This window comes from Castor canadensis, chromosome 4 (genome assembly GCF_047511655.1).
Source record: "Castor canadensis chromosome 4, mCasCan1.hap1v2, whole genome shotgun sequence".
Classification (NCBI taxonomy): Eukaryota; Metazoa; Chordata; class Mammalia; order Rodentia; family Castoridae; genus Castor; species Castor canadensis.
In genome coordinates, this window is record NC_133389.1 from 31,054,152 (window position 1) to 31,080,713 (window position 26,562).

General features: G+C 43.0%; 1 protein-coding gene across 5 annotated transcripts in view; it reads right to left on the reverse strand.

The window, feature by feature from the left end:
• Setbp1 (SET binding protein 1) overlaps positions 1-25,950 on the reverse strand; it is a 361,289-nt gene extending 335,339 nt beyond the window's left edge. Inside the window, exons 1-2 of one of the 5 annotated variants that reach the window (XM_074069901.1) lie at positions 25,785-25,950; positions 5,847-6,488 (exon numbers count right to left, since the gene is read on the reverse strand). In XM_074069901.1, the coding sequence (XP_073926002.1) occupies positions 5,847-6,332 (486 nt within the window). In that variant the 5' untranslated portion in view covers positions 6,333-6,488; positions 25,785-25,950. Of the gene's footprint in view, positions 1-5,846; positions 6,489-6,770; positions 7,805-20,938; positions 25,093-25,138; positions 25,307-25,784 lie in introns of those variants that run through there. The other 4 variants (XM_074069903.1, XM_074069905.1, XM_074069904.1 and 1 more) reach the window with 4 other exon arrangements.
• Positions 25,951-26,562: the final 612 nt, after the last annotated feature.

The following is a 26,562-nucleotide window of genomic DNA, read 5'->3' on the forward strand; positions in this document are numbered from 1 at the left end:
ACAGTCTTCCTCTCATTCCTTCAGCAAGACCATTAAATGTACCCCATTACCCTTGGGAGATGAGTACTTCATGGAAAAGGTCATACACCACTTCCCCCATGCTGCTTTAGCTGTAACCAGACAAAAACCATTCAGGAAACAAAATTTCCAGGCACTCTTAAGAATAAATAAAAATGTGCTGCTTAAAGAGAAGAAAACTTAAACCTCTGCAGGAAAAACATTTAAATAGAAAGGAAAATTCAACCTGTTGTGAAGAAAGGCTGGTGAGACCTGCCCTCCTGTCCAGATGTGGGTATCAAGGAGGAAGAAGCTCAGACTCCCAGGAGTAGGAAATATAATGTTCCCATTCTCAGAACAGAGACCAAACACTTGACCAAGCATACACTAGGAAAGGACCAAAGAAGGTGCTGGCCAAAATGAAGGGAAGGGAAGGGAAAGGCCTTGAGCACAAGAAGAGAGAAGGCTCTCTTACGGATGCCCAGGGTCACCCACCAGAGTTGGGAAGGGACACGCTAGATGTAAGGAACAGAGGCCAGGTAATCTGAGACCTTGGCAAAGCAACTCCCACCACCCCTTTCCCAACAGCCCCTCTGCCATCCCCCTCTTCATCGATCTAGTATACTAAATTGCCACAACTGTAAAGGGTCAAGAAAGAAATGTGCCACTCGACACCTTTTAGGAAAAATGGATACCCCTAGAACAGTCTGTCCTCGCTGACTGACTGCATTTTCTAAAGGTCCCTCTCACTTCTGCACCACACACCAGGAGACCCCAAGCCCCCAATCATCCCCTCTCCTTGGTTCAAAGCCTACTGGACAGTCTAATTACTTACCAAATTAAAACTGAACCATTCACTTGCCATTCATTATTCTCTGGAATCTGATGCCAACCTCACCTCCCACCTACAGCACCTATAAACCTTTTTGCTATCCTGACTTTATGTGTTTAAAACAACAAAGGTGCTATGTGAGGACTGAGTAATGAAAGGCAGGACTTCTCAGGCTTCCCAAGAGAGGACTGCACTCAGAACAGACACACAATGATGGCCAAGTGGGGTGGCCAAGGGTGAATCTTGAGCCTAATTCTTCGAGATGACAGGTACCGTACTTCTGGAGGAAATAATCTCTCCTAATAGAGCTGGCAAAGAGGAAAATTAAGTCCAAGTAAGTGAAATAGAAGTTATATTTTCATCAAAAGCAAATACAATTTATATACACAATAAACGGGAAAAAAAAGTCAAACTTTACAGGGCTTTAAAGCCCCTCAAACATTCGGAATTAAAGAAAATGCATTGGATTATGACCCTGCCACTCTAGCTAATGTGGAAAGTGGTCCTTCCCTTCCTGCAGTCCAGGACTTCATAGAACATAGTGACTTAGGGACCACAATACAGTGTTGGCTTTGGAGTGTAACAGAATTGGCTTCAAAGGCAAACCTTGCCCACTCCAGTGTTTGCTCTTTCAAAGCAACCTGGGCCTCAATTTCTCCATCTGCCAATAAATACTAGCTGCCCAGCAGGACCGTTATAAGGGTTGATAGAGAAGGTGAACGCGTATCAAACAGCTAACAGAGGGCTTGCTATATAGCTCAATATATCAGAACTATTATGACAATACATGCTCATGTCAGATTAAATTAGCCATTATTTCCTAATCCTCCACGGAGTAACATAACACGGAAATTACCTCTATTTGGCAGATGAGGACACGGGGCTTTCAGCAAGGTTATACTGCAGATCCAAATTCACAAAGTAATGGTGTCAGAGTGAGTCTGTCTAGGATTCTCCTCCTATTCTCTTGCTGTCAAACTTAGGCAGGTGTCTCTGACTCCAAGAACTGCTAAACCCTGCCCAGCTGAGAGCATTTTCACAACCTTGTCACTACTGGAACTTTTTATGTTTATGTTTTATACCTGAACTTGCTCCTAGAGACTCACCTTCATGTTCTTAGTTGTTTTTAATTGACTGACTTAGAAGAAAACCAGAGTGAGCAACAGTAAGGGTGCTGTGACACAAGCATAGTCTACATGCAAAGCCAGTCCCTGAAGACCTAGCTTTCCCCTCCGCCTCTACTTCCCACCAAAGGCTGCTTTCACATCTTATGCAAACCTATTTATCACAAACCTTCCCCCAAAGAGTATCTCAATCTCCATCCTAATTTCCTACTGAAGGAAGACTTATACCCTGGTTAGAAAAGTCCATGCAGCCTCGAGTCAGTGAGGCAGTATTTCCATGGGTCTCTTCTCATATCCTACCGTTTAAGTGACTATGTTTCTTAACCATCCACAATGTCTCTCCAGTTTGGAAGGTTATTCCTAGGTTTGAAATTTAGAACAAAGCCTGAGAAGATGCCAGACATACACCCTTGAAGACCATTTATAACTGTGGCTAACCCTACAAAGAACCAGCTTGTGAGGTATAAGTCACACTAACATTTTCCTATGGAGCTTTCTTTTCACAAAAATAAATGGAAAAGAAATCCATGTGGGAGCCAAGCGCCAGTGGCTCATGCCTGTAATCCTAGCTACTCAGGAAGCAGAGATCAGGAGGATCGCGGTTCTGGGCAAATAGTTCGAGAGACCCTATCTCAAAAAAACCTTCACAAAAATAGGGTTGCTGGCATGACTCAAGGTGAAGCCCTGCGTTCAAGACCCAGTACAGAAAAAAAAAGAAAAAAAGAAATTCATGTGGGATCCAATATAAGCAATCTTTGCCTGAAGCTGTCAAACGATCATTTGAACAAAATTACTTGGTTCACTTTTTTTTTAACAAAAGGTGGGGAGGTACCTAATGTAACAACCAATTTCCCTGTGCCTTCAAACTTGGAGGTTGAATAATTAAAAACAAACCAAAATAAAATAAAACCCTTGTTATCCTGAAACTCTATATCTTCCCCTAAGTCAAAGGTTGATGAACATTTTTTATAACAGCCAGATAGCAAATGGTTTAAGCTCTTCAGCTCACAGTGTCTCAGTGACAGCTACTTAACTCTGTCATTGTATACAAAAGTAGTAATAGACAAAAATGTAAACAGATCAACTTGGCTTTGTTCCAATAAAAGTTTATTTATAGACACTGAAATCTGAATTTCATATTTGCATAACCTACTTCAAAATATTCTTCTGATTTTCTTTTTAATCTTGTAAAAGTGTAAAAATTATTCTTTGAATGTGGGCTGTACAAAAACAGGAAGGGGGTGGGATTTGGTATATGGGTTGTGGTTGGCCAACCCCTGCTTAAAGTCAGCACAAACCTTCTCCAAGCAGGAATCTCTACCAACTCAAGGGCCAGCTCACTATGGAACTTGCAGGGAACTTGCTTCCCAGGAGCCACTCTGTGCACTTCTTCTAAAGGGAGCTCACTTCATAAAAAAAGACCCAGAAGACCTGATTTGAGTGTTAGATGCTAATCTGTTACTTACAAAATGCCATTTTCATACCTTTTCCTAGCTATACTACTGATCATGTACTTCCCATTCGCACAAAGGAAATTCTGCAAATTCATGCCACTTTTCCACAAGAATGGTAGGTAAAGTTTCCACCTCACGAATTCAGCTTCAGCTATTGCTTACTCTTTGGTTGCAAAAACAACACAAATTTGAAGGGTAATAAAGTTAACATTCTAATCTAATACAGATCAGAGAATATTCTTGCCATCTCTCAAGAAATTACAACTCCAATCTGATAACCTTTTTCATTTATTTCTGGAAAGTAATAGTGCTAGGTATGAGTAAGTGTAGGAAAGAAAGAGACACACATTGTGAAGTAACTCCTAACAATCGAGAAGTTTGTAGGATATTCCCATTACAGTGTCATCATAAAACAGCACTAGGTATTAAAATCCAGCACTTCTCCTTCTTTTCCACTCTCTCCAATTGCTGAGGCATAAAAATGTTTGGCAAATCACATATTCAAATGAGCAATTTCTTCCCTTCTTTCCAATAAAGCCTTCAAAGGACACTTCGCTTTTTGGGTGAGAATAACCAGTCTGAGAATGTTGGACATGTGAACAGAAGTTCACTGTACATTTCAGTTTTGAAATCATCCTTGTCACAATTCCAGAGCATTATTCTGGGCCATTCCAATGGGCAGAAAGCTGTATTTGGGAACAATTTGTGGCTTTAGGAAAAGTGGTACCTGGTCTGGACAACATATTGTTTTTAAAGGGTAGTGAATTTGAGCTTGCACACCCTAAACTATGGGTTGTTGCTCAAATCCTGGCAGTGATCAGGATGAAAGGAAAACAGTTACCACCAGTAACAGTTTTCATGATTGCCCACCCACACAAAAAATCCAACAACACACAAAGAACTGGCCATCTCAGTAGCCAGAGACAGAAATATTCATTTTCAAAGCTGAAGAGATCCAACTCCAAAGCAACACCTCACTTTCTCAGTAGAACCTGGCACATTGTCTTGCAACAATCACGAAAGTTTCTGCAAGTGTCAAGATAGCCTCTAATTGTATGACTCAGAAATCACGGCAAAGTTACAATGGGGGAGCAGGGAAAGCATCATTTCTATGTTCCGGCAAAACAAGCCAATTTCTAAAAATTCTTTTGTACTTCAAAATGCTAAAGTAGGGTGCCCAACTCTCCTGACTTTATAGGAAATGAGATAGTTCCTGGATGTAGGATTTTCAGTTTTAAACCAGGACAGGCTTATCAGACAACTGTGAGAAGTTAGTCACTCTAGAAAGTCTCTTCTAGTTCACATATATGGATTTTAAATGTAACAAACCAAAAATACTTGGCACATAGAACAACCCTGTACTAAAGAATTAACATAATTCTTAGTGGTTTAATTGAAAATGATTACCCCAAAAGATCACCAGTAACAGTGCAGATTACCTTTAGGCTTTAAGGTGAGAGGTTCCTTCATCTGTGCCATTTTTAGCTAATCCACCAAGGCTAGAGCCCACATAAATAACCAAATGACAGGAAGAAAGACAAAGACCCAGAGTAGCACCTGCCCCAAACCTCTGGTCAAGAAAAAGGCAAATTTCAGAGTCACTCCTATGACCCCAAAGATTCCTGAAAACAAAAACTTTCCACATTAAAGCAGTCTTCTGCAGTAATAGCTGAGCTCCACACCCATCCCAAGAAGGAAGGTCACTGTAATTTCCCCCAAACAAATCTAATGAAACATGGTCCCATTTATTTCCAACCAACTGACACCACCAACCACCTTCAGTGGCTGTGCACACCAGTGTGACTTTTAGGAGGAAAATTGCAAACAACCAAGTTCATGCAATGTGCAGCTTTAAAATTCCATGATGTATCAGACACAGACTTAGGTCAATCACCAGCCTCTTTGCCTTCTCCAGGTCCCCTCTTCCAACGTCCTTCTAGTGCTCTTTCACTGCTTTCAGGATGATGATCACTCAGCCCTGCAAGAGCCTTTACTACAAAGACTGGGCTTCCTCAGTCAGGTGAGTGATTCATCTCAGAAAGACTTACAGTACCAATGACTGAAACCAAAAGAAAGTATAAACAGTTCTTGACTGCTCTGATTGACCAGCTATTGACTACAAGAACAGATGCAAATGTTAAATCAAGGGAATAAAAAAACTCTCAAATTTTTGTTAGGGCTCAGCTGACCCAGCAAACTGACTGTTGTACAATGAATAGGAATGCTTCAGAATTAATTCTAGTAGCTTTCTTCCAGATAAAAATAAGTATGATATTATAGTAAGATTGTATCAGAGGCATTTCTTTTGGTGACCCTACAAGGAGATTTGGCAATTCAGAAGTAAATAAGTAAGATGCAAGTAGAGTCAAAATTTGGGAGTATGACACCAAAATCAGAGAAACAAATTTTTTTTAAAGAACTATAAGACAGGCCTCCTACCTTCTTTTTGGAGTGACTTCTTTCTTCCTCCTTTGTAGCTTTGCTATTTTTCCCAGCACGGGACACCTTTTGGTCCCCAGACTGCTTGATGGTGATCTTGATCTCAGGTGGGCATATGTAGTTCTCCAGATTCTTTGGGGGTTTCTTAGCTCGCTTTGTGGTCTGAATCTTCAGCTTCAGACTCCCCTCAGTGAAGTTCGCCTCCTTAATGGAAAACTCCTGCTCTTCCAAACCATCTCCTGCCACCCATTTCTCACTGTCTGCATTGGAGTTGGAATCCACATCCCGCCCTGAGCCCAGTTCATCCTCCTCCTCTGGCTCCATGCGTTCTCCGCCCACTGGGATGCCCTTCCCAGGTCCTGAAGCAGAGAGCAAGGCTTCTCCTGCACAGCCAGAGGCAGCTGGGGGCTTGGCTGAGGAGACCGGCAGGAATTCCGACTCGCCCCCTCTTTGCCGGGAGCTGCTTAAGATTTCCCTGGACTCCATGACAATCCTATAGTCCTCAGGAGTTCTCAGGAGGGGCAAAGGGGAAAGGTCAGGAGAGAACACCCAAAATTCCAAGAAAAAAGTAGTCCGGCTGCTGGGCTCAGAGTCCCATGGATGGAGACACGGCGAGGTGTTCAGAAGAGATCAGATCTGCAACTGAGAAGCACAGAGATAATTAGCTACGGCAGGAAGGAACATGACCCCCAAAAGATACTCAACGTAAGTTCCAAAAACCTCTTCCCACTTATCTATGGCATCAGAAAAAAAATGACGGAAAGAAATTCAACAGAATGTACACGTCCAAATTAGATTACACTGAAACAGAGTGGGGAACATACACACATGGTCATAATGGGTTCTTATTTTATGGCTTCGGGCCCAAGAATAAAGATAAGAGGGGTGAGTTCTCCAGTCAGTAACAAGTTAGAGGTTTCTTACACTGAAGCCACAGCTGGCTGAGTCACCAGCAAAACCAACCATGACGAAAGGGAAGTCTGAAGTGTTGATGTTCAGGTCTGTGGGAACTGCATCTGGGCGGCTTTTTGCACCATTTCCCTCTCCCATGTGAAGAACAGTTTGCAAAGCTGAACGCAAGCCTCAGCTGCCTGGGCCAAGCTTCCTCCCCCTAAGAACAAGTACATTTAGTCAACCCTTAGCTCTTCTTTATCATTTTCCATTACACACTATTTCAATTGCATAAAGTCTTCTCTTTGTTTCTTAAAACAAATGCACAACTTAGGTATGAGGCTTGAAAAAGGAAAACAAAAAGATCTCAATGGGAAATCACTTTGAACACTGTGATTAATGCAGAGCAAACTCGAAAATGTTTCCATCTACACAATTATTTTCAAATATTTCGATAAAAATAGCCACTCTAGGCAATTTTAATTCTTATTCTTATTCCTTATACTATGTCTACAGAACAGCAAAAGGGAGAAGCAGCATTTCATGAATTCTTGGAAGTGTCAGGAATCATGCCACAATCATCTTCTCTGTTGTCTTCCACGATGACAAGAGAAAAATCAGGCTCTCTTCAGACTATCACAGGCTCAGCTAAACTATCCTTCCCTCTTATTTAGCCCATGTCCCATTATTCTCAACTTCAAATTCATAATTACAAAGGCCACAGGAAGCCCAAATACCTATTCTTCAAAGAAAACTTAAGAGTCCTTAGGCTGCACAAAACCTCAAGACATCATCCTTCAGGCCAGCTCACTCTTAAGCTTTCTTAGCCTCCTGAGCACTATCCCAGGTTTCCAACAGAAGACATTACTGTACAACTTCAGTTTCTACCTGTAAGCCCATCAATTGAAAGAACTGACCAGCAAATATGCTCACCAGCATCAATACCTACAAAGACATATTTAGAGCAGCCAAGAACTGGAACCCTGAAGCCTGAGCACAAATCATCTCCCTCCAGAAGTAGCACATTTTTAGTAATTAATTTGATATAGATGACAAAATTCCAAAATCTAAAACACAAGTGGTAAGAGGTCCATGAGAAATGAAAATTCAATTCAACAACCTTTTTTGGTTCTCTTCCAGTAAAGATCACAGGATCCAATGAAAACACCATCTCTTTCTTCAAGGAGAGATTTGAACAACAACTCTAAGCAGAGCAGAATGTTACAAATAGTATAGTAAAGTAAAAGGAATAGAATGTGTTTTCCATTTGGGCAAAGCATAGGCTATTAGGAAACTACTCAGGAATGCTGCAAGGAGAGCATAAAATCTGGTTTGGATCTTAGGGTTTTTGTAGGTAGAGTGGAAAACAGGAACATGTGGCAGCAGAGCGAATAGCACCAGCCAAGGAAAGAGCCAGGACCATGCAGGATTGGGTTCAGGAAAGAGTCAGCTGATAGGTGAAAGGGTGTAGTACCAAATGGGAATAAAAGTTTATACTCAGATCACAGACATCCTTGAATGGCATGCTAGTGAGTTTGGATTTTATCTTATTGGTAACGGAAAGTTATTTAAGGGATGTTCCAGATACTCAGAAGGCAGAGGTGGGAGGATGGCGGTCCAAGGCTAGCCCAGGCAAAAACCATGAGAGTCTATCTGAAAAATGATAAAACAAAAAGGGGTAGGGGATATGGCGAAAGTAGTAGAAAGCACCTGCTTCATAAGTGCGAGGAACTGGATTCAATCCTAGTACTGCCAAAAAAACCAAAAGACCACATGCCAGAATTAAGGGAAGCTGATATTAGAAAGAGGGGAAATCAAAAAAATATGGATTGCTGCTGAAATTTGATTCTGGTTGCTTGAGGACCTGACCCACAACAATGGGAATTTTCCATCATAAATATTTTAGATTAAACAGTGACACCATTTCAAATACCCTCAATCTTGGGGGCTGGTGGAGTGGCTCAAGTGGTAGAGCACCTGCCTAGTAAGTGCGAGGCCCTGAGTTCAAAACCCCAGTACTGCCAAAAAACCAAAAAAAAAAAAATCAAATACCCTCAATCTTGAGAAAGAAAACCATTCCAGATCTTTCGTACTGGTCTCACCTTAAGAGTCCAGTATTAGGCCTCATTAGCCACCAAACTGCACTGTCTACTCAAGTCAAACCTGTCTCCACAACAGCATTTCATGAACAAAATTCTTTTTGTACTGTTATTTTTATAGATTCGGTTCTTATGTCCCTTATGCATATGACAAGTGCTCTCTAAATACTTATTGCCTCAAGGAATGAATGAACAAATGAATGAGCCAAGCAGACCTCAAGCCTTTCCATATTCCCCAGTCATGCCCAAGTCTTCCCTTCTCCATGGCAACATTTTATAAACTCTGGGCCATAGCACTCACTTCCTGCCAGACTTAAATTGCACCCAGCTGTATAGTTTGCCACTAAATACCAGTCTTGCATTGTCTTCTAGTTGTTTTGAGCACACAAAACTTATTTTTGCAACTCAGCTTCATTCTCAGGCTGAGACGGACTGTGATTGAATAATACTTACATTCACTTCAGGGGTAGTGTGGGGTGGGCACTTAGAGGGTTTCAAGTTCTTTCTGAATGAAAGTGAATTCACTACTTGACAGCTATTCAAAGTCCTATGGTTCTAAGTACTCCAACCATAGCTCCGCCCACCCCTGCATCCCTGCCAAATTGTCTGCCTGTGCTGAGGATAATAATCCAGGCCCTGTGTCCACAGTCCCTCACCTTAGAAAAATAAAATAAAAAAAGCTTTCAAAAGCAAAGGGCAAAGAAACCTAACCTGTCTGTTGACTTTACCAGCACACAAAGCTGCTGTTCTCCTTCACCCGGCCCAGCATGCACCTGCCAGCCTAATTCACAGTTCAACTTTTTTGGTGAGTCTGGTACACAATTGCCAGTTCTGTTGTGATGCACTTCTGCCAGCACACATGTGTGAGCATATTAGAGTGCTCACGCACTCAGAGAGTTGGGGGAGCTGAGGCAAGGTGGAAACATTTTTCCTTGTCACATTCCAGCAGTCAGTGACTTCTCTTGAGGGGGCAGTGCACAATGAACACTCTGTGCTTCACTCGGGCCTCCACTCCAACCAAAGTTAACCCTTCCGTGGCTGCCTGCAGGGCTTGGGTGACAGGACTGGCCCCTGAAAAGCCTGCTTAGGAAATAACTGCTCAGCAGATCCCGAGAAAGCAGTAGAGTGAGGAAGAGGCTGAGTTCTTGGGCAGAACATTAGGACAGGAGTGTAGAAACTTGATCTCTACTCCTGGCTCTGCCTTTCCCAGGTAGTAGAGTTAAACAAGAGACTCTGAGTTCCTTACTTCACACTTTCCTCAAAACAAATGAGGTGGGAAAAAGCTGTCTTCCATACTCAACACGCTATACCACTACCCCATTCAGCCACACACCCATGGGGACACTCCAAATTGAGTAGTTTGAATATGGCATTATGTCTCTAAGTAGACAGGGGAACTCTGCATGGCTAGATGTGCCTCATACCCAAGGGAGTCCCAAAGAGGACATCTCTCTTCCCTCCAAATCTGCAAGACGCAAGATTTTTTTCCTAGTCTAAAATATATGTTGCGTCTCCTCCTTGGGGAGTTCTTCCTTATCCTGAGGCCTGGTGGAAATGCAAACTCTCAAGCCCCACTTACTGAATCAGGGCTCCAGGGATGGGGCCAGCACTCAGCCTTTCCCCAAGTCCTCCAGGTGCTTCTGATCAGTTTGAGACTGAGAACTAGTGTCTAGACTTTCTGGTCCATGCAGTCCCCAACGCAGCGCCTTGGCAATGGAGCACTGTTATTCTGTATTTGAAAGTATTTTCCCCTTTCAGAGGTACTGTGAGTCTCTTGAGAACAGGCACCAGTTGTATTTGAGCTATTCAGACTGTCCCAATGCCTAGAAGAGCATCCAACACATAACAGACAGATGACTTCTGGGCTTCACGCTGCTTCTTCCAAGCCCTTGTAAGACCTCTGTCAGCCTCAGTGTCTCATCAACAAAATGGAAAAAGTGATGCCTTCCTTGACCTCCCTCATTAGGTTAGAGCTTTCATTGGCAGATGAACTATATGATTATTTAAAATAAATTTTAAAAAACAACATACATACCTCAGAAGATCTTAAAGGACAACAATCACAAATCCATGAAGAGTCCTCTTCCTCATTGCACCCCCCCAGCTCTATATGCTTAGCTGTTCCTCCACTCACTCTGTACTGTGAAAATTCCCATAGGACTAGACACTTTTTCCATCTTTATGTGCAAAAGACTCTGGGCTGACTATGTAATTCGCAGATCAGACTTTTTGCCTCAAATCTTTCTGGAATGTCTTCTAGCACTTAAGAGAATATGAGGTCTGGCTGGGGTTTCTCCTTGTAGGCATCTTGCTTTATTTCTTTTGTAATTGCAAACTTTCTTTCTTGGTATGCTAGAATTTTATTAATTGTGAAAATTAGTGTAGTATGGATATGTCTTCCCTTAATTTTCCTGGAACAACAGAAGTCTTCTGGATCTGTAAGACGATGTAGGTTCTTTGTAGCTCAAGAATATTCGATTCTTCCTTTGGTTATTTCTTCCACTCAATGATTCTGGCTTCTGTTTTTCTTTTAATCCACAGTTTAGAATTGTCTCTGCTCTGTTTCTATCATTTTTCTCTCACTGGTTTTCTTTTACATTATGGGAGAGCATATTCTAATCTGTCCTCCGTATCACCATTAATTTTATCTTTCATGCCCCCTTTGCCTTTACTGAGGTCATGGTGGATTTTTAATTTTGCAGTTGCTCGTGTTGTATGCCTGCCATGTTTCTTGATGTTGTTCTTCCTTTCAGCTGCCTCTGCTGCCTTTTCACTCCAGCCTGCTTCTCCTTGTTACTTCAGGCTCCTATTCTATTGGGGTCATGCTTCTTCCTGTAGTAGATGCCAGACAGCTTTTGAAAATTCTTATTTTGCTGTCATCGTAACTAATTCCATGATACTGTTCCTTTTATCTTGTTTTGAGTGTTTTCCCCCCTCAGGCCTCCTGTTGGATTCTGTCTGCTTACTCATGCTCTGATGAGAAGAGAGTCAGTCATACAGAGGAAGCACAGCCTACTGAGGAAGTGTTGGTTTGCCTTTGGGTCTCCTTTCTATCTATCATGAAATCAGCCGAAGCCTCGTCTCAGGGTTATTGCTATCAGGGGTTATCTCAGCTCTAGTGAACAGTAACAATGGTGTGCTGAAACCATCCCCTGTGGGCTCACAAGAAGCTCACGAGAAAGCTCGCCCTGTATATCTCTTCCCACTCTACATTCAGTGAAGTCCAGTCAGTGGCTTGAAAATCGGCCATGGTAGGAGTGTTCATCCCACAGGAAACTTTACAAATCAGAACTTTAATGAAAAATGAATAGTACACTAAGCATTACAAGGATGACTACAGGAGACAGGCATCTCTTTGTTTGCTTGACTAATTGATTTGTCTGCTGGATTCTTTGAAGCTCTGAACAACTAAAGTTCACAGCACACCTTATAATGACAAGTCATATCTACCTGAGAACTTTACTTGAAGAAGTGTCTCCACCCAGAAATCAATGTTCTGCTTCCATTTTTCCCCAGCCTCCCTCTTCTCCAGTCCTGACCATTTATTGTCTAAGAGCTATACTTTGAGAATATGTGTAATGATTTAGGCAGGGGACAGCCATTAGTTGTTTTTGTTAAAGCTTCCCATGCAGTAAACCTGAAGATTGTAGATTTTTTTCAAGTTTACAGAAATTGTGTACTTCTTTTCTTTCTTTCTTTTTTTTTTTCTTTCCCTGATGATTGGACCTGGGGCCTTGTGTGTGTTAAGCAGGTTCTCTACCACTGAAGTAAATCCTCAGCCTTAGAAATCATTAATTTCTAATACTGGGTGAGCAAATGGTACAAAAGGATGGAGTATGGTCTAACCCAACTACATATAAAGGGAAATAACTGTATTTTTCAACCTCTGCTCATTAGCCTATAGTTAAAAAAATTCTTCATTGACTTCTGGCAAGACTCTGACTTTGGCATTGGGGGTGGTTGACTATGCATCCTTCTTTATGTCTGCTAAGGCATTTAGGTGGGAGTTACAAATGACTTTTCATGTGACTCTGCACACATCTGAAATCCTCTTCCTATCCCCTTGGGTTACTGCCACTTCATTACTCAGGGTGATGGCAAATGTTTCTTCTCTGAGCTTTACAAATCAAGTCAGAACTCCCTGCTTCGTGCCTTCATAGCATAGAACATATCTTCCTAGCACTTATTACCTATCTGAATATTTGTGCCACTCTTGATTTTAACTCTCCTTCCCACTTGACAATAAGCCCTTGAGGGTAGGGCCTGTGTTTATTTGGCTCACCATGGTGATGCAGCACATGGTACATAGAGACATTCTAAATTCTTAATTCAGTGAATGTTGAATGAAAGATTGTGTCAAAATCCAGCCAGATACCATTTGACTCAGATGTCTATGACTCTGAATGATGCTTCTTGAAACATTTCTTGCTGCAGAAATACCTGGCATAAATGCTCCATAAACACTGGCAAATTGATCAAGTGGCCCAACCAGTACCCAGCTCTCAATCAGCAAGGGTGAAAAACAGCCTTGTACCACAGTTCTCTAACACTACACAGCAACAGACAAAGCTCCTGCTCAGCAGCCTTTTTAATACATGACACACCTATGCTCTACATCCTGGATGACATTTTTTTCTCCTCCAAGCAGCAGTCCCCGAGTCCTTCGTCCAGCACATCCTCCAGCAGCATCTCACAAGCTGCCTTGATGTGTACCGCTGTATATGATTACCCAGTAGTTAGTTCCTTTTCCTGGTGGCCCTTTTTCTTTTCTTCACTTTGTTGTCTCTAAGGTACTTTTCAAGAACTGAGTCAAGTTTCATCTCTTTCATGGAGACTGGCTGAACACCTACATTTAACATCACTTCACCTTGCATACATTTATATCCCCTTCTCACCTCCCCCACACACAAATGATCTTGCTTTCAGTTCTTTGGGCATTCTGTTATCAAAGCATTTGATAAACTGTGTTTTGATATTTCATTTAATTGTCTGTCTTTGCCCAGCAAACCAGGAGCTCTGTGAAGGAAGAGGCTGTATTTTAAAACAGATCTCCACATAGTTCAGAGTACAGTGAACACACAGAGAAATAGTTCAACAGTAAGTGTCCAAACCATTTCTCCATGTGCAGTGGCATGGACTGGATGTCATAGGATTAGATTACTTAGCCTCTCATTCCCACTTAGTAACTGTGTTCTGGGAGACATTTTTAATCCATTCAAGTCTCATTTGGAAATTGGGTAATAATCCTACCTCAAGGGCTGTTTGGAAAAGTAATTGAAGATTAAATGAGATAGTAATTACCTGAGATCACCTTAGTAAGTGCTCACATTTTTTGTTAAATTTGATTTAGTCCCATAGTCTGTGTCACCCAAGCTCGCATTTAGCTAAGTGCTATCTTCTTTTCTCAGATCTTAAGTAAAGCCCTAAGGGAAAGAATTGGAGACTAACCTCCTCTATCTCCACGTACAATGAGAAGCACACAAGAGTTTAATTTGTACCTGCTAACTTGGCTGGTTTGCTGTTATTTGCTATCTTCTTATTCCTAATTTGCCTCATGGGTTCAGTCAGGAATTCCAGATTCAATATCCTGCCACTTGATGGTGGATGGCCTTGGGATGCTCCTTTCACTCCCTCAATCTCCCCATCTTTATTTATCAGATGAGGAGGTGGCATGAGTTAAGTTCTGTGGCTCCTTCCAGTCAGGCATTTCTAGGTCGATCTTCCCCATCTGACAACCAGAAGCCCTTCCAAGACAAGGCTGGCTGCTTCCACTGACTTATCAGTTCCTTCTGGCTTTACAGCTTTACCTGGCTGGGTTGGCTGACCTGAACACAAACCTAAGTATAGGGCATCAACCCCTGTGCTTGCGGAACTCTCCATGAGAGGAAAAGAGGCAGAATCAAATTTCTAAGGCCTGCTGAGGCTGGGCACATTGTCTGCTAACCAACAGCTCTAGCTCCAGCTGCAAAACACTGCCTCCCCTGGGAACCAATAACACAACACATCAGCATGAGCTTTGGGTCTCGGCTCCTGGGAAAAGATCTCTATGGTACTACCAGGCCAGTCCTCAAGTTTACAAGTTGAGTTCTCGCTTTGACAGTCCACTTGTTCTCTGTGTTCCTCCAGGCAGTCAAGAAAAGAGTACTCTTGTAGTGAAAAGAAAGTAAATATTACTAGTGACCTGTCCTGAGCCCTTTATAGGCATTACCAGTTTAATCCTTATAACAGTCCTATGGTGCAGAAGATCCTACCATCAATGTAAAGATGTGGAAATGAAGGTCCAGAGAGGTAAATAATTTGCTCAAATGTACACACTGCCTGTGTCAGAATCACAGGTAAGTCCAGATACAGCGGTGCACTGAATAGCAAGATGTTAGTCAATGACACACCACATGTATGAACGTAATCCCATGACTATAATGGAGCTATAAAATTTCTATCATCCAGTGATGTTGCAGCCATTGTAATATCATAGTGTAATGTGTTACCCATATATCTGAGGTGAGTGAGATGATGTGAACAAAGCCACTGCAATGCCAGTCACATGAAATTATAGCATGTACAATCATGTATAGCATACAATAATTGATAACAATAGCAAAGGACTATGGCACTTGTTTATGTTTTTGCTATACTTTTAGCCATTATTTTAGAGTAATCTCTTTTTATTTGTATAAAAAAGTTTACTATAAAACAGTATGCCATATTACACTGGCAGCAGTCTCAGCCATTTTGTGTTTACCACATCTCATTAGTATCCAGAATTCACCTTGAGTGTTTGACTTGTACCATCTAACTATATATAGAGACACTTCAAGATGCACATACAATATTACCCAACAATGCAGTTCTCAGGATGTATCTTCATTGTTAAGTGATATATGATTGTACATGATTGCAAATCTGCTTTTGTATCATCATGTATCTAAAGCACAAAGATACTGGTATCTAAAATACAAAGGGAATGGGGGTGTGGCTCGAGTGGTAGAACATCTGCCTTGCAACCTCAAGGCCCTGAGTTCAAACCCCAGTACCACCAAAAAAAAAAAAAAAAAAAAAAATATATATATATATATATATATATATATATAATGGAAAGGGATGCCAGCTTTTCTTCAAAAGCTCAAAGTTGCTTTTACACATGAAAGCTCTAAAACCAGTCTGCCAGCCAATCTGCCACATCACTTAAACTCTCTGGGCATCAATTTTCTCACCTCTGCTTTCTATTCTTTACACAGAATCTTCCAAGGAAAAAAGCAAATAACACATACAAAGTAGTGCCAAAATAGGTGAAACATGAAAGACCTGTAAGTTCTTGTGATCATAGTATCTCCTATCCAAGTGGGATAGAGAGATTCAGATTATAAAGAAGATGATCCTAACTTTGAACATGCATCTGTAAACTTTAAATTTTTAAAATGTGTTATATGATATAGCTATAAATTTAATCTGATTTAATCCAGAACTGTGCCCATTTTACACATAAGAAAACTAAAGTTGAGGGGTTTTTCTTTTTTTGAAATCACAGAGGCAGTTCAGTCTGATTGCAAAGACCATTTGAACTCTAACACCACCTGTCTCCAAATAGCCAAGCATTAGTGGTCACTTATAAATTAGTGGTCATTTGTAAATTGTGGGTGAAAATGACAGACTCACATGGAGGTGACAGGGATAAACCAAATGACTGAACAGATAACAAATTCTTTAGTCCTTTTTTGAAAGTCCTCTAATGTTGATCCTGCTGTATGTTCAGTCTTAATTCAAATTCCTCAACCTCTCAACCATCTGATTCAGCAATTGCTTTGTTCATTGTCATTTGAACATAAAGTGTAATCTGATACTTACATATTTATTTATGCTTCTGCTGCAAAGAAGATGGTAGGCATACCAGAGAGCTAAACAAATATTAGCTCTACTTCCCTTCCTTTATATTTCTGTAGCTATCTTAAACTGTCATTTAAACACTGCATTGCCACTGAAACTTGTATGTCTTTCTCCAATTATACATTAAACTGCTAGAGATAAGTTCCAGTATCACAGAGATTTATGTGCTTCCCCACTTCTTTTCATGAGATCTTAGGGAATCTTCCATTCAGATTGAGGCCAGAGACTCTATATTTGGGTGTTCCCACAGCACTCATCAGAGTCTGGTTGCATTACATATATTGGCAATGAACAAATTGATTTTGTTGAATCAGAGAGTTGAAAAGTTGGTGAATTTGAATTACAATGCTGGGTAAATAAACTGAGTCCAACTTAAAGGACACTGGGACTTATACGGCCCACTGTGCACAGAAGACCATAAACCAGCAAGATGCCTGTTGTGCATGGCCTGGCGTACAACATCAGCTATCTGGATCTTCATCTCAGGGCTGCCCTGGTCTGCCATATACAGTACATGCTTGCACTTAGCATTTGCTTCTTTGAGTCAATTCTAAATTCATACTTGAACTTCATCCCACCTCTGCCCCTATGTCAAAGGTATTCTACACACCACCCCCTAGAATGTCCCCTTGTTCCACTTCTTCCGTCAAGTACATCCTCCTTGAAGGCTTCCCAGATTACACCTTAGCACTGATCAAACACATTGCAAAACTCTACTTTGGATTATATTCCTACTTTAGCTGCAAAATGAATATTTTCACTTTAGCTAAGCATGTCTCTCCAAATGTACTGTCCATTCTCCAAGGCAAGGGTACATCTCATAGCAGACCTTTCCCATCCAAGAGTACAAGGCACAATGGCTCACACAAGCTATGACTTTAATAAATATCTGTGGATCAAAAACCTAATTGTAATAGAGCTCTTGAGTACAGAGTAATGAGCAGAAAGAAGGCCCACAGAGCTTTAATATCAAATCATCCTTTTTAGCCACCACTATTAATCAATACTTTAAAAAAAAATCAAAGACCTCATTGCTCAAATAACAATAGATCACAGACACAGCCAGCAACAACTGCACAGGACTTGCCACCCAGATTTCATTATTCTGCTACAAGCATACGGGCCTCACAATGTCTCTAATGAGCATTCTCAGGCTACTATGCTGAGTCCATCAAGTTCAGTTACTCCAACCTCTACATCTGTCCAAGTCCCAAGTCCAAGACTCCAAGCAGTTCCTTTCCACAAACAGACTGAATATTGGCAGATCAAAGGGATAATGAAGAAACTGTTTTTTGTATTGGGTATTTTTTTTTTCTTTTCATTTTTATCCCAAATCCTTTGCAAGATCATGGGTAATAGTGATAGCAGCATCTCAGCAACTTGGAGAAACTTCCTTTTCCTAAAAATCCAACCAGTGTATTCTTAGGTGACTCAGAAATCCCATGGAACTTTGGTCAAGAACTAATTTTCTTTGATGCCACCCCAACCCAACATCACAGAAGGCTCCGACTTCAGAAAAACTGTGGGTCATTCCTTCTGATCTCAAAATGCACACAAAGCAACATGCTAGCAATGTGACTTCCCACCGCAGACCAGACAAATACTGTGGGGATGGAGAGGATATACCAGTAGCACGCGTTCAATTCCAGCCTTCAAGCCTTTCAGAATCCACATGGGAGAATGATGCCCAGACCTTAGGTCCATGAAGTAAGCGAAATATCCATAGCAGATACTCCAGATGCCTAAAGGGCACGGGGAGCAGTAGCAAAGCTAGAGCCCTATGCTTTTGGATTTTCTACAAGCTGTCTTTCTGCCATCTCCCTTGTCTCAACTCAATTATTTCACTAAAGAGAGCCAGTCTTCAAAGAGGTGGAGATAATTTAACCCTTTTCTTCCTTCCATATTACTCTGTGGTATTCCTTCATACACAGCTCACCATATCCTCCTCTCCTCTTTCCTGCAAGCCTGTTTTTTTATTCTAATTGGGGAGCTTCTGATTCAACTTACCCCAGGGCACCAACTTCCCCTTCTGTAACTCTTTTAACCACATCAAACACTGAGCAAAGTGTGTTAATTCTCAGTGGGATTGGTTTAGACAGTTGTTGGGGTGCCATTAAATGGGTTTCAGGAGCTGTGAGCTTTAAGAAAACTTGAAAATCCCTGGGAAACATTTAGTTATAGAGTCCCAGAAGGAACTGTCCATATCAATTCTGACTTTTCCACTTACAATGGGTTAAACTGAGGGGTAGAAAAGCAATGGAACTTGTCCCATATCATATGCTAATAGGTGGCCAGCCCAGCCTGCAGCCTGCCTCCCCCTGGAACTTTCCCTTTTGGATGCCTTTCTTTTTTCAGCCTTTTCTCTTTTCCATTGTGGTCAGGATCACTCAGACACTGAGGAGTGAGAAGCACTTGGACTTAAGCAACAAAAAGACTGCATGGTTAAGTGCCAGAATGAGTGTGGTGGACAGAAAATGCAAGTGGAATTTTCAGAGAAAGTCAAGAGCTCTGTGTGTTAGAGTGGCAATGAGACTCTAGAAGGCACTTAATAAATATTTGATGACTGAATGAATGATGAACCAGTGACTGAAAAAGATGCCTATGTGGTGAAATATCATTACCTCAGGCATTGAGGGAAAAGCTGAGATTGGGTGATTTTCCCAGAAAGATACCCCAAAATATAAAAAGCCATTAATGTAAGTAGTTATTACTCACTCTAAGGTCCTCATTGTGTTGCTTAATTTTTTAGAGTTTCAGTACACCTTAAACAACATTTACTTTTCACATTGTATCGCTACGTAAATCCTGTGTGGCTCATTTATACAATAAATACCTATTCATAAATAGGTGCCAGGCTTTGTGGAGCAAGCTTGTCCCTTTAAGGACTCACCATTTGGGGAGGTAGAGGAAACAAACAGCAAAGTAGCATGACTAGGTGCCAGGCACATGGTTTAGATCTTAGTGATCTGGGAAAGGCATAAGGAGCTGAGAGGCAGCAGGTGGTGCCAACTGTCCTAAGAAGTAGATGCTCTCATTAAAAGGGACCAGTCAGGGCACTTTCCATATAGGAGGTGGCAACCCTGATTTGCTGACGTGTGGAGGTGGGCAGGTGAAAGAGTACCCAGGGTTAGTGAGGAAACCAGTCTGACTGGAGCAGAGTCTGGTGTATGTTGCACCAAGTAGGGTTCATTTGAGAATACTTCCAGGTGACTGGTGCAGGCTGCTGGACAAGGAGGATCAGGTATCAAGGGAAAGAGGAAGAGGAGGGACACAGAAGAGTTCAGGAGCCAATAAGCTGTGAAGAACTTTCCTGATTCTGGAGAACTTCCTGAATTCGCTCAGACAGATACAATCCTGCTATCAGTTCTTCTCTTTAAAAAGGCTAGAAACTCGGTCCTCAATGTCACTGTTAGCCACTGTGGTCCCCTGTTGGAGAACCACCCCCTTGCTGAGTCTCTCCCCAATACCTCCCTTCTGTATGTAGATGCACATTTTGTTTCCTTTTCTTCTCCTGATTTTTTACTCAAAGAGAACTCCTGGTCACCAGTACTTCCTTGAGTCCAATGGGTCATCATACAAGACTTTGGGTCTCAGACATGGCATATTAGGTATCCAATAATGCAACTCATATCTGAGTTGAATAATTCAACTGATTGACCAGTATATACATACATGCTATTAAATCAATTGAATTATTAGAACATGTTTGTGTTCCTGTGGGCATTTCTGATCATTGCAAGGGGTTACTAATCTCTGAGCTGTGGCAACAATAATCCCAGGCACCAGTGTCCAGGGAGGCAGCATGAAAATCTTCCCAGAGTTCAATTACAGAAATCAGCTGGTATTATTTAATCCTTATAGCCCTTAAGAATTAGGCACTTTTATCCCTGGTTTACTGACTAGGTTACTGAGGTTCAAAAAGGTTAAATAACTTACTGAGGTCATTTAACTTCAGGTGTGAGGCTGTTCACACTGGCCCCAGGTCAGTCACCAATGAAAGTCATTTCAGGCAAACCTGTGTATCCATTGCCTCATCTTCTGAATGGGGATAAAAATATTTCTTTGGCTTTCTTCCTCAGTAGAACCAAGGGAGTGGGTGTGATATGAAGATATTTTTGAAAAGAACAAAGTTCCATGTATATGAAAGGAAGTATTTTGGTGGGAAAAGATAAGTTAGATCACAAAACATTTTTTCCAAGAGGACAAAGTTCTGCTCACCATTTATCCCCTGACCCCTCCTAGCACTTGGAAAGGCAGAGCTTCTGCCCATCTGAGAGTCAGCTCAGCTGGATTTGCCTACAATTGCTTTCCATGGGTCTATGTATCACAATACATCATCAGTTCCTGTAGAGGGTGTGTCAGCTTCCTCCCCAGGGGTCCTCTGAACTTCAGGGTTGCTCACACTCTTCACTTGGCATCATTTGCTCTGAACAAGATGGGAAGTCAACTGTTGGTTTCTAAGCTAAAGACAATAAAGAAAAGTTCATCAACCCTAGAGGATACATTCTAATGGGGTAAAACTCCAATTCTAAAAGGAAAGCTGCTTTTCTAGGCATAAGCTCTAAGACTAAATCATCTAGGGTTATCATCCACTCAATCCGTATTTAGCCTCAACCTGGTGTGTCTAAGGGGGCATGGATATCTAGTAGAAGGCCAAGTGAAAATGGAAATGAAAACTCAAAGCCAAGCAACAATGTAGGTTGGCATCAACCCTTGGCAGTCATGAAGTGCTTCTCATGGGCATCTTGGTGTTTTCTTTTTTGCACTTATCAAGAGTTTGGCTGGGCCAAAGTATGTATAAGTTCATAAACAATTAAATTATGGAACACCAGAGATACTTTCACAAAGAAGGCCAAAACTACAGCAATACGTATGATTGTAGTATTCCTTACTCAATTCTGTCCCAAACATTTAGAGTAAGTTACCCGTACTACAGAACAGATGCTGAATATCCCTCAAAGGTCCATATGTTAAAGGCTTGGTCCCCAGAACTGCACTATGGGGAGCTGGTGGAACTTTTAAGAAGCAGGGTATAATGGGAGGTCGGTAAGTCACTAGGGGTGTGCCTTTGAAAGGGATTTTGGGATCATGGCCCCTCCCTCTTTTTCTTTCTTTTGCTTCCTAGCTACAAGGTGTGAGGTTTTGTTCTACCACCACAATGTGTTGCCTTGCCACAGGTCCGAAGCATTCAAGGCTACCAAATTATGGGTTGGAACTTCCAAAATAGAAAGCCAAAATAAACCTTTTCCCTTTATAAGTTGATGTTCTCAAGTATTTGAAATAATATTAGATGCCATCAAGCAGAAATGGAATTGGGATTGTTTTGTTCCTTTCCTCACAGAAACCTGAGGGACAGAAAATATGATGTTCAATGAGAACTCTGTGAGGCTTTCTTTCTTCAGCCCCATGCTGCTAACTCTCCAAGACAAGAACATTCTTCTATACTCACACCTCCAGCCCTGTTAGTACTCTCCCCATACCCTGGATCTCAGAACAAACTCCATCACACCATCCCTGTTTTAAGACTCTGCAACTCCTTACACAATGCTAACATGTTAACGATTTACTCCATTCTTCTGGCAGGAGTAAAACTGAAGCAACTTGAAATGCCATCAGCAAAAAATTATTTATTTGCCATCCCTGAGCAGCAGAGAAAACAGCGTCTCATTGGCTGGGTCTACTACCTTCAATAGCTTTCTGGTTTCAATTAAAACTTCAAATCTCCAAGGAAAAAACTGGTATTCTGGGAGGCCAAGGGCCAGTCAAGTTCCACTGTCTCTACAGGAACTTAGAAAGGATGTCCATCCATCTAGCTAATTCTCATTTTCTTCATTTTGCAGATTATATAGACAATTCAGAGCAGATACTGAAGTACAACTAAAAATAATGACCATGTTGCAAGAACTCTCTTCTCCTAGATGTACTTTAGTGCCAGAGAAGTATTGATTCTACCCCTAATGGAATTCAAAGTTAAAATAACAGCAAAAAAGAATAGGGAATCCAGGGCAAGGGTCCTATCTATTTATGTCTTCTTCAGCTAAATCCTCCTTCCTGCCTCTCCCCACTGACCACTTTCAACTAAACTCTACAGAGATTCCAAGACTGCTTGCTCTTCTACCCAGCCTTCCCCTAGGTCAGGTGATTTGCAAAGTAACTCCTTATGAGTAATGCAGGTATATGACCAGAAGCCTTCATAGCACCAGGGCTCTTTGGCTCCTTCAGGGATTCCCCTGTGTAAAGTTCAGTCCTGGGCCTCTGAGTGGAGCCCTTTCTATGTAACATTCAGATGTTAACGTGGGAAAGATCGGATTACAACCTTTCACTGGTCTAGCCCATTCATGAACATATAAGGCAGTTGATGTTTTTTCCTGCGCTAGAAGTGGCCCCCTTCCTATGGGACATAAGCTGCCTCTCAGACATTCCTCCTTATGTTCACCCCATGCTATCCCCACCCCCACCTTGAGTTTGTTTATTCCAGTGACACATCTATTTTCCCTGCTAAGAGAGACAAGTTGGTTTCCCTCCTCTGGCTAAAGACTGCCTGTGCTCACCACCTCCTCCCCCAGCTCAGCTCAGGTTACTATAGTGGCTGCAGCTCCCACAGCCCAGCTCACCCATGAATTCAACTTCCCCAAAACACAGGACTTTTTTTCTTAATGGGACAGGAGGATCATTTACCAAACAGCACTCTGGGTACCTGGTCTCCATATCTTCTGGGACTACATTCGCTGCATTTTGCAAAAGCTCTCCACATTCAGCCCCATACTTGCTTTCTTGCTCTTCTGATTTGCATCACACACTCTGTCCTAACACTCTTTCCTGGTAACAGGTAATGAGATTAAGCACAGGCTAAAAACACAACAACTGTACCTTCACTCTAAAACCTGGAAATTCCATGTCAGAGGAAAAAGAATCACACCTCCCTCCAGGAGTTTACAGGCAGTGGAAGTCTGCAGATATCAAGAGAAAGGGGTGGGGGAGGGATTTGAGATTGTAAACTGGCTACATCTTAAAGTGCTACAAACTTTCTCCTTCCTCACAGGCCTCAGGCCAGTTGGCCCCGCCTTCCTATCCCAGCCAGACAACATCTAACTGGGGTGAGCAAGGAAATTTTCCCAGCCCAGGTCTGGTCCAGTGTGGTGCAGATGTGGCCATCACAAAACAACATTCTCCCTCTCCAACCCCCTCTTCTTCACCTTCCTTCCCACAAGGCATACACAAACACCCTTTGCAAAGGAGCTGAGTTTGAATAGGACACAGGAGATTTACCTGTGTGAACTACAGGAGGGTAAGACCAAAACTGCCAGAGAGTTTTGATGACAGCTACTTTAGTTTAGTTTTCAGTGCAAATATATAAGAAATGAAGAAAAACAGGATATAATGGTGAAGGACTGAAAAGGGAAAGAAGGGAAAGGAATGTAAGAGAAAAACAAGTAATAACAGCCAAACTTTAGGGGGAAAGGTGTGGATAGTTGTGGGATAGGGGGCAGAGGGGCTGGGAAGTAAAAGGAGCTTCTGTAGATTTGTAAAATAAACTCCCTTTTGGAGAACAGATTCTGCTGGGATAAAGAGACACACAAATTACCCCTTTCATATTAGATGTCAACCATGAGATTATCAGGGCAGTTTATTTGAAACGGAAACAAATCGGAAATCCTTCCGTCAACAGTCCTTTTAGATAGATACACAACCTGAGAATTCCGCACAGACACATAAAGAACAAATTCAGTATGGGCAGGGGGCAACAAGAATTTCCCCTCCACACTCCCAGTACCTCTAGCCTCATCTCCTACTTCCAACTGCACAACTTGCCAATCGCCAATGAAAATATTTCCAGTTGGATCCAATTTCAGAATTGTAGTAAGCGGTGTGGGTCAGGGGAGGAGGGGTAGTGGTAGTGTGTAGGGGAGGGAAGCTGGAAGACAGCATTTCGGCAGTAACTTATTTTTTTAGAACCAGCATGCTCTACCGATCAGAAATTGCAATTACCCAACAATGCTTCCATCACAAACAGACACCAAAAACAGCATCACCGTTATCACCATCTTGCTAAAGATCTGCCCAGTCCAGTTTACCTGACTTTGATTCTGAGGAACTTCTTAGGCAGTATTTTGGTCAAAGAGATATGGTTCGAAAGACAAAAACAATAAATCGATACTGAAGGGCTTCCTTTCCGGAGTGATTTCCCACTGGAAACCACCGAATGGGGAAGCCTGTCTGCCGTTAATTCCCAAGCCCAGGGCTCCTCTAGAAACGCACACAATGCGTGCTTTCAAAAGGGCATTCGTCTGCTTTTAAGGGAATTCCTGTCTTTTCAAAATCCCCAAACCGGAGAGCACAAGAAAGAGACTCAAATCCATTGATTAAGATTTTTAAGAGAAAGACTAACACACAGCCAGAATACAAGCATACACCAACCTTCGCCGGCTGGACCACTTCTTGACTGTTCTTCTCTATTAACGACATGTTAGATTCTGATACATGCCCCCCCCCAAAAAAAAATCCAACTAGGTTACAATGTAGCTCTCTAGCTCCACTTAACCTGCAAGTTACAAAGAGAGAGAGAGAGACGAAAAAAAAATATATCCTGCCGCCTTCCCACCCCTCTCTCTACCCCCTCCCCCTCCGAGTCCACTCCACCAACACCAAACCCTCCGGCCCCAGCAGCCGGCGGCAGGACCGAGGGAGGGTGCAAAAGGCGGGGGTTGGCGGAGGGGGGGGGGATCAGATTAGGCGAAACTCAATAAGCTCCCAACCCTCCAGCCCGAAGCTTTCACCATCGCGGCCACCAACGGGCCACTCCAATTAAGCCAGCATCGCTGCTAACCCTTGGGTCTGCCAGAATCGCGCCCATCCCCGAGCTGCCTCAGGGGGACCGGCATCCTGCTCCCTCGGCCCCGTCTCCCCTTCCAGCCCGGTGCAAAGTCAAAGCCCCAGCGAGGCGACGTGAACTTTTGCATGCAGGGCACACACACCGCCCCGGGCCCCGGGCGTGCGGGGGCCCGCGGTGCGACGGGAGGCTGGGCGCCGGGGCTCCCGGGCCAAGGTCGCCGCGCGTGCTCACCCATGTCCCGGCGACTCCGACTCCGCTGGCCCCAGCGCTCGCTCAGATCCTGGTTCCGGTCGCTCCCCCGAACCCCCAAAGGTGCTGCTGCGGCAACTCCATGGCGATGAGCATCTGTCAAACGGCGAGCCGCGGGGCGGGCCGCCCTCGCTCGGGGGGCGCCGGGGCCCCCAGGCGCGCGGAGGCGGCGGCGAGCGGCGGGCGCCCCGGCCGGCCCCGCGCTTCCCGCCCGACGCGGCCGCCTCCGCCGCGCCACCGATTTATGGAGAGAGATATCAAGGGGGAAAATGGCGTCTCCGGAGCCCGAGGAGTCCTGGAGTAATCACATTCACACACACACGCCCGCACGCACACACACTCGCACACACTCGCACACAGGCGCGCGGCGAGCCCAGCTAATTTTAGCAGGAGCCCAAAAAAATGATATCTATGTATGTATGTATATGTATACACACACACACACACACATATATATATACATATATATGTATATATATATCCCCGTCTCTCTGTTCAATGCTATTTTTTTTCTTTTTCTTCAAAGGATGGATTGGAGCTTTAAAAAATGTTGCCGGGCTTGGGCTCGCAGGAGGCGGCGCGCGGAGGGCGAGGGCGCTTTTGCTGAGCTGTGCAGTTCAGTCCGCGGCGCCGGGCGGCCCTGCCCGCCGCTCGTCCGCCCGCGGTCGCTACTGCTGCCGCCGCCGCCGCCGCCGCTCCATGGCCGCGCCCGCCCCGCGCCCCCACCGCGTCCCCTTGCTGCCCGCCCGCGTCCCCGGTG